The 8,627-nt window shown below is 37.0% G+C and overlaps 2 protein-coding genes across 3 annotated transcripts; one reads left to right on the top strand and one right to left on the bottom strand.

Moving 5' to 3' along the window:
• Window positions 1–129: 129 nt before the first annotated feature.
• LOC143210302 (uncharacterized) lies at window positions 130–3,013 on the top strand. The gene is made up of 2 exons (XM_076427045.1): window positions 130–580; window positions 660–3,013. Exons 1-2 carry the CDS (start codon window positions 503–505, stop codon window positions 2,526–2,528), a joined length of 1,947 nt encoding a protein of 648 aa, XP_076283160.1. The 5' UTR covers window positions 130–502; the 3' UTR covers window positions 2,529–3,013.
• LOC143210301 (mitochondrial potassium channel ATP-binding subunit) lies at window positions 2,586–7,818 on the bottom strand. Of its 2 annotated transcripts, XM_076427043.1 has the most exons (10): window positions 7,495–7,818; window positions 7,036–7,357; window positions 6,216–6,380; window positions 5,672–6,085; window positions 5,284–5,595; window positions 3,662–3,885; window positions 3,419–3,593; window positions 3,158–3,336; window positions 2,926–3,073; window positions 2,586–2,859 (listed from the first exon to the last, which is right to left on the bottom strand). In XM_076427043.1, exons 1-10 carry the CDS (start codon window positions 7,551–7,553, stop codon window positions 2,779–2,781), a joined length of 2,079 nt encoding a protein of 692 aa, XP_076283158.1. In that variant the 5' UTR covers window positions 7,554–7,818; the 3' UTR covers window positions 2,586–2,778. The 2 variants fall into 2 exon arrangements, with proteins under 2 accessions (XP_076283158.1, XP_076283159.1); XM_076427044.1 differs by lacking the exons at window positions 7,036–7,357; window positions 7,495–7,818 and adding an exon at window positions 6,495–6,619.
• Between the last annotated feature and the right edge of the window lie 809 nt (window positions 7,819–8,627).

Raw genomic sequence — 8,627 nt, 5'->3', positions numbered from 1 at the left:
TTCCTTCTACCATTTTCCCAGGAACTATCTAATAGCGAACGTTGCGTTTGCATCGCGGTAATCTTACCTTGTACCAAGTTTTCATTAGTACGCGCTATCGTGAAATCTCGATCGTCCTTGAATGCATATCTTTTTTTATTAAATCATAGAACGTGCTTGCCGAAGCGTTCTGCCCAGTCTGATTACATACAAGCCTTAATTGCAACAGCAACGTAAAGACTTGCCTCGCTCGCGAGAATACACACTTTCCATGAAATAATTAGTGGATCTGCGGTTGCCCGCATTTTTTCGTTGTCGAAAAATGACACGAAGTGACGTTAATCTCGTCGCTGGGATTTATCACGCGCAATTATTATCGAGCACGTCTTTGATATAAAAGTGCTCGAACGCGCGGTATGAGAGCCATAAAACTTAGAGAACGACCAAAAAGCGTGTACGCTGACTGGCAAGACAGGACGAAACCTGATCGGTGCTTACCAATCGATTAATATAACCATCTAATATGAGAGATTACGCTATACTTCTGCTAATTCTACAAATTATATCGGACAGCGTTAATCAACCGGTAGAGAATCCATTCGTAAGTGCTACTTTCCTTTACGTTTTAATAAAACAAATTGTTCTTCATATTTTATAAATGAAAGTTCATTTGCCTACAGGATTCTGACGCTGGTAACATAGACGTTCGAAGCAACGAGTACAGATATAAGAAAGATTTGAACTCTCAACCACCATTTTGCAATAATACTCAATACTTCGACGAAGAACGAGAACGTTGCTTGGAGATCGTTGGCGGTGGTACGCTACTTTATGTGAATAAGACAAAGTCGTGCGGTGTAAATGTATTAAAGCCCCATTGCGGCAACCATAAACATTACTACATTTGCAAGAAAAATGAAGCAATCCTGGCCCAATGCGGAGGAGATCAGTATTTCAGCTTTCATTTGCACAAATGCGTCCACGTTAGTCGTCAAGAAGAGGTCGCCGAACGAATCAATTCTGGTCAACGAACATTTGATTCTATAAAATTGCCTGTGTGCAAGAAATCTGGATCATTTCCGGTGCTGAACGATTGTACTTTATTCTACACTTGCGAGATTACAGATCGCCGGATGTCCCAAACTGTTTTCAAATGTCCAAGGACTATGGTTTACGATGCGGAAACAGAAATGTGCAGCCTTTCTGCTACGTGCGATGACACATACTTAAACGTCTCTTCGATATGTGAACCTAACGCAGAAGGAAGAATAGCTCTGTTACATAGAGAACATGAATTAATAGACGAGACCACGAGTAATTACGAGAGCGAAATTACATCGACAACAGATTCCGATGTAGTACAGATGCCTATTGAATCTAATGAATTCAATGACTTCGATGTCTCGATTTCGACAGAAGATATTTTTAATATGTTAAGTTCTTCGAGTACCATTGATCCTACTCCAAGCACTACAACTTCGGAGAATCTTGCCTTATCTTTTCGAACGGAAACCACTGATCCGTCGTTACACACTTCTACTTGGGACACAGAAATGTTAAATGAACAATCAGATGCGGCTGGAACAACTACCGAAGATTCCTTAACAAGCGAAGAACCATTACAAACGACTGTTACAGTAGAAAGTTCGAATAATCTGAATGATGAAGTTACATCAGATACACCAGATATGTATTCAACAAGTACAAGTGATTCTACATCTTCGAATCCTGTAGTAGGAGCTGCAAATCCACAAATTATTGTCGACTTTACAGCTCTAGGGGGAATAAGCACGTCTACAGAAATTAATGCATATCAACCATCAGTAGATTCCTCAACTCAGCAAGGAACGCAAGGTTTAAACAATGAAGAACGCGATGAACATCCAACTACCGAATTTAGTTGGACTGAATTTACTTCCACAGTTTCAGCGATCGAATTATCTACATCTTCCGGATCTGACAATGAAAGTACAACTTCCAATTCTGACGTGTTGTTCGCATCTACAGACGATGCTAGTACCACACCCGTTGAAAGTTTTACAAATTCTACGTTGCTCGGTGAATCGGCGCCCGATATCGTAGGCGCTTTTAATGACGCTGCGTTTTCAACTAGCACCGACACAGCGAATTACGTCAGTACAGAACCTGCAGAAAATATGACTTACGAACCTGGCGAGCTAAATGATACTTCCAACGACATGAAGCAAATCATACAGAATTTCACGTCGACTTTAAATGCTGTATCAGCTTTGGAATCAGCTTTAGAGGCTAATGGAAATAGTTCATTGGATTCATCAAACTCATCGGTAAATGAACAATCATGCGAAGACATGTTACAGTCTTTACTTGCACGACTGGAGAAGAACGAAGCATTGTTGAAAAATGAAACCTTCGCAGAGAAGCGAGATGTAACGGTATCCCACCAGTTAAACCCTACAATATCATCACATATCGCATTACCTTTAGCGACGAGACTATTAAATATCACGAGCAGATTCGAGCATCGTTTAAGAAATATTCTGAACAAAATTCCTAAACCTCGAGCATAGACCTCGTAAAATTCAATCAGATATAGACATAAGGGGATGCAAATAAATAAGTTGTAATTATTTAAAAATATAAATATCTATTTATTCATGTATATATAGTTAATTTAGTTTATTTTTAACCAAGAAAATTCAATATTCGTCTTCAAAGTTCTTTTCTAAACACATATACTATAGTATCGTACAATGTGAATATTTTGTGTCGTAAATACCGATCCCAGTCATTGTACTATACTCCGATATTTTACTACAGTTATGTACTTTCTATATCTTGCTCGTTTACTAAATTATAGTATATACCCCCCTTTTTTAATAACTGTGTATGGGTACCCATCTGTAAGTATAAATTACGATAATAAATATTTTGCTGAAATGACGATTTTTGTTGTTTGTTATGTACCTCCACGATAACTCCTTTTTGTAATACAACGATGATGTCAGCAGCTTTCACTGTACTCAACCTGTGAGCGATTACTAAAACTGTCCTACCCTTTGTAGCATCTTCCAATGCTTTTTGAACAATTCTCTCGCTTTTATAATCTAATGCGCTACAGATTTATAGGAGACATAAAATCATGAAAGATTCGAAACGTGCAATATCTTGTAATAACAGTATTGTATATTATTCTTACCTTGTAGCTTCATCCAATATTACTATAGACGGTCGTTTGATTAAAGCTCTAGCAATTGCAATTCGTTGCTTTTGTCCACCGGAAAGTTGCGCTCCTCTTTCACCCACTTGGGTTTCGTATTTGTCCGGGAACTTCATGATGAACTCGTGAGCATTTGCGTCCTTTGCAGCTTCAATAACCTTGAAATAAAACGAACAAGATAGTCGATAAAATATTATGGAACGTGCAACCTATGTAATTTTCAAAACGATGAATAAATACTTCTTCGTCTGTAGCATCTTGTTTCCCGTATCTAATATTCTCCATAACACTTGTAGCAAATAAAATTGGTTCCTGATCGATGTACCCTAAAACATTACCTCGTAGGTAACCGGCATTAAGCGTCCTTAGATCTTTACCGTCAATCGTAATTGATCCCTCGTCAACATCGTAAAGTCTAAATAAAATGTAATTTTGTATTCAATAAATAAGGTCTTTCGAAGTTCAGCGCGTCGTAAAAGTTACCTTTCTAATAATGCGGCTACCGTTGATTTACCATTACCGCTAGAACCAACGAGAGCTACCGTTTTCCCAGCAGGAATGTTCAAATTAAAATTCTTTAAGACAACGTGTTCTGGTCTGGTAGGGTAGCTAAATTTCACATCCTTAAAAACTATATTTCCAGCGAGAGAATGGTCCATTATAATTTCTCCGGTTAACATCATCGGTGAAGGTGGCATGTCCAGATACTGTTAAGATGCAATGTAGATCAGAGCAAATACACTCCTCAAAAGAATTAAGAGATCACTTCTGCGAACCCAAAAAATTGGTCCCACTTTACGCGATCATAACTCCGTCAAAAATTGCCGTATCGATATCGTTAAACATTGGTTTGAAAGCCTGAAACCTCTAGTTTCAGATGCTCTGTTTCAAATTGTAGCTATGTTGGTTTTTCACAAAGTTATAGCGAGATGAAGACAACATTCACGATTAACAAAAATTTTGTGCAACTTTGGAACATCACACGGGGAGCAACAAATTTTTTTGATAGATTGCGTTAATATCATTTGGAAGGGCTATCTTTCCTGTGTAAATTGTGTGGTTGTTGAATATCGTGCGATTTTTTTTATTCGAGTTATTCAACATTGAAGTAAATATGGGCTTTTTAATTTTAACGGGCTCCAGAAAACGAAAAAATTATCGTAGAATCTTGTGCAAAAAAGCAATAGAAAGAGCGTTTCTTTCTCTTCAAGGCACTCCTTTTGTTTTTTCAATTTCATTAACATTTCGATATACCAGGTGTTTCTGAAAATATGCTTAAAAAATGCACAATTTCCATTTCTCCTTTAACTCGCTATATCTCGGCGAGAAATGATCGTAATACCATGTTCCGAACGTCAGATTGAAGCAGAGATTCTGCCGATTCGATTGAGTAACCCATGAACTCGCTGCGACAATTTTTTACCTATGGCAGCTGTGTTTGAATACGCTACCGCCGCGCTGGCGCATAGTGGAAAATTTGGACCAAACTCGATTCAAAATCAAAGAACTTTCTATAAAAATGAGGTAGAGCGATGGAATTTTCTAAAAATTAAAGCTGAAACTTTGCAGAATATGGGAAAAATAGGGAGATTATGGTACGAACGTTTTTTAACGTTGAGAAAATTCGTTAAACATGTAGAATTTCAAGAAAATGTGGTTTCTCCAGTACCACACGCGGAAATTTTTTTTTAACATGCTATATATCATTTCCCGTAGATTTTTTCACGAAGATTTCAAATCTGGTCTCAAAATTTTGCAAGAAATCGATTTTTGTGAACAAAACTAATGTGATAATTTTTTTGTTGAATAGATTTGATAAGCAGCACAAAATTTTTGTTAATCGTCAATGTTGTCTTCATCTCGCTATAACTTTGTGAAAAACCAACATAGCTACAATTTGAAACAGAGCATCTGAAACTAGAGGTTTCAGGCTTTCAAACCAATGTTTAACGATATCGATACGGCAATTTTTGACGGAGTTATGATCGCGTAAAGTGGGACCAATTTTTTGGGTTCGCAGAAGTGATCCCTTAATTCTTTTGAGGAGTGTATTTGAAGAAACGTTAAAATGTAGCGAGTTTAAGACAGTTTATACGTGTAAGTACCTCGAAAACTCTGGCGCCAGCGCTGATACCTCTGACATAAGTTCCAAACAGCAATGATATTTGCGACAGAGACCTCTGTACAGTTTGAGTAGCCATTAAAAACGCCATTAAATCTCCTGGGGTCAATTGTCCAGTCGACATTAAATGTCCACCAAAATATAACGTACAAAGTAAAATACCATTCAAAAATAGGTTGGTTCCCCCTTGAAACAAACCAATCCCAAAACCTAATTTTTCATATAATATACATCCCTGTTCAACTTCTTTCGAAAACATTTCTATCTCTTTATCCTCTGCTGCAAAAGCTTTGACCTGTTCGAGAAATTGAAAAATGTATTAATTTGATTCATAGTTTTACACAGAAAAAGCTTCGGCGTATTTCAAATACCGTTTTAACGTTTTGTATGGCTTCCTCGCAAACAGCTGTTGATTTAGAAGTCTGACTTTGCGCCTTTGCCGATAATTGTCGTAAATTTTTTCCAAGTAGCGTACCGATCAAAATAATAGCAGACATAGAAATCACCATCGCAGCAGTTAATTCCGGTGAAATTATTATTACAGAAACTACACAGCCAGCAATCTGCGCTGTGCTCCTTAATCCTTGGGATATGCATGCTTTAAAAGCGCTTTTAAAATCTTGTATATCGCTTGTTAACCGACTGACGATTTCACCGCTGCGATTTTTGTCAAAGAAAGCAATGTCTTGCATAATAATTGATTTAAAAAGATCCTGTCGCAAGTTCATCGCTACCTTCTCACCCACGTGAGAAAGCATATAAATGTACATAAATGTGAACAGTGCCTAAGAATAAAATTAGAAATTATTCGGTAAATAAACTTGCTCGCATATTAATAATGTTTCAATTCAAATAAAACAACTATTTATACAAGTAACTAAAGGTTAATTATTTGTTAGGTCGATAGCTACGTACTTGTGCAATATACATACGTGCCAATGCAAACGCAGGCCGTGTAAGTTGCAGAAGCAAATTTTTCTTATCGTCTCCGTTGCTCTTAGAGACTTTTGTTAACACATTTATCACGTTACCCACATACTGTGGGATCCAAATATTTAGTATAGCTACCGTCAGTGCACTCTAAAATGATATATAAAATTATGTATAATACAGCATTTTGATATACAGGGTCTGTACGGAAAGTAATGCAACCACATTTTTAAAAAATAATCTATTAAACATATGGGTACAAACCTTTAAATTTCTTCAAAGTAGGATCCTTGGGCGTCGACACATTTTTTCCAGCACGATTTCCATGCTTCGTATGCTCCCTGGAAGGCGTTTTTTGGAACCTCTCGTAGTACCCTCGTCAAAAGCCTCTTTGACGCGTTCCACGCTTTCAAAATGGCATCCTTTTAGCACATTTTTAATTTTTGGAAACAAGAAGAAGTCGGCAGGAGACAAGTCAGGACTGTACGGGGGATGAGGAAGTGTTGTGATCCAACTAAGAAGTACCGTTTACTGTTTTCCCCGTAATCTATGGAAAAGTTTTGGTTGGAAGTGCCGAACAAGGCTGTGACGAGGGTACTACGAGAGGCTCCAGATAACGCCTTCCAGGAAGCATACGAAGCATGCAAATTGTGCTGGACAAATGTGTCAACGCCCCAGGGTTCTACTTTGAAGAATTTTAAAGGTTTATACTCATATGTTCAATAGATTTAAAAAAAAAGATGTGGTCGCATTACTTTCCGGACAGACCCTGTACATATATGTAACAATAAACATGTATACTTACCGATAAAGCTATTAGCAACTCCCATAAATATGGATACAAATATTGTAAAAATTTTTTCCATTTAAACTCCAAATTTGCGTCGCTTTCAAGATCTCGTGGAACTATTTTAGACGCTCTGCATTCTACAATTGTACTATTCGATTTGATTATGCATGTCGCTATTACGCCTACAGCACCAAAACCAAATTTCATAACGGATGGGATAATTTTGAATTTGGTACTCTTGTCGGCTATACATTCCTTTACGTTAGAATTGAAAGTTCTTCTTGGTATATTAAGCGACTTACATCTTTGTTTTATTATGAATGTCAACAATGAATTTCTGCAGAAATAAATTTAATAATGGATATATTTCATTGAGAAAACAATCGATAAAGAAAGCGATACCATCGACACCTTCTGTCCCATTTTTACTAAGAATCATAAATGGAACATCCTATGATTATGTATAATTCGTACCTTGTACTCTGTGTTTGATTACAGTAAGGTTTAAACAACACTGTTCGCAGTATCGACATTTTAATAAATTAATATTTTCTTGCTAGTTGACTCTATACACTCACTCTTGTATTCAACTTATTTCCTACTATACAATGGATACAACTCAATCATGTTAGTAAAATAAACTACATACTATAAGTTTTATGAGGTATTAGGAACATTGTCACTGTTTATATAGTAAGATTTATAGACGAACGAAAATTATGCAAGGTTAACTATATAAAAACATTGTATCAAGGGCAGCGCCATATTGGAATATTCACGGCAATTTTATTTCCAAGATTTATCGCTAGATAGCGCTTACCGTACCGTCCGATTTTTTCTATTTATCTGTTTGCATATTTATATTTTGAATGTGTACAAACTGTAAAGGTAACAATCATTTTATTACCAAAAACAAAATTTGTAATTCTTAAATGTACCTAAAAAGTTAATTGTTGGATGCACAGGAATACCCGCGATCAATTTGTTTAAAAATAAAAGCTAAATTTCTAAACTTTTGAAAAACGTATTTAAAAATATTGTATATGTAAAAATAAGAAAAATTAGTAAACTTCAGGTCTATTCTTAAGATAAGAAGTATTACCCAAGTTTTTGGGTAATCTATCTAATAAATAAGAAATAATACTAAGTTTTGGAGCGTTTATCTACTAAATAAGGAAGATTGTTAGATTCTAAAGGGTCTATTTTAGAAAGAAGGTATAGGCGGGGGTGTGAATGGGATTGAAAAACCGCGCGCGCGGTGCGTCCAGGGTTAAACCGACAAGAACGGTTCGCGAGTCAATCGGAACGCATTCAACGATGTAATTACAATTGCAAAATGTTCGAGCATCGACGAGCCAATGAGCGTGCTGGCAATCATGGAATGGCGGTGTACAACATCAAGGTCTCGTGTCATTGCCAGACTCGCGGAGCACTTGGGCGAGTACTTAATACTACCCTCCCTCGTGTATTCAAGGCGGGGGCGAGCGCTTCAGAGCACGGTGTAATAGCCGCACAGGCAATTAAACGTGGCAAATGCATAAATACACGTTATTAACTTTGCGTACAAAGAGGCTGCTGGGACGATTAGGCCTTTCAAGGCTCAACCG

This window comes from Lasioglossum baleicum, chromosome 7 (genome assembly GCF_051020765.1).
Source record: "Lasioglossum baleicum chromosome 7, iyLasBale1, whole genome shotgun sequence".
In the NCBI taxonomy this organism is placed as follows: Eukaryota; Metazoa; Arthropoda; class Insecta; order Hymenoptera; family Halictidae; genus Lasioglossum; species Lasioglossum baleicum.
Note: the sequence above shows the minus strand (reverse complement) of the source record. Positions and strands in the feature narration are given on the sequence as shown.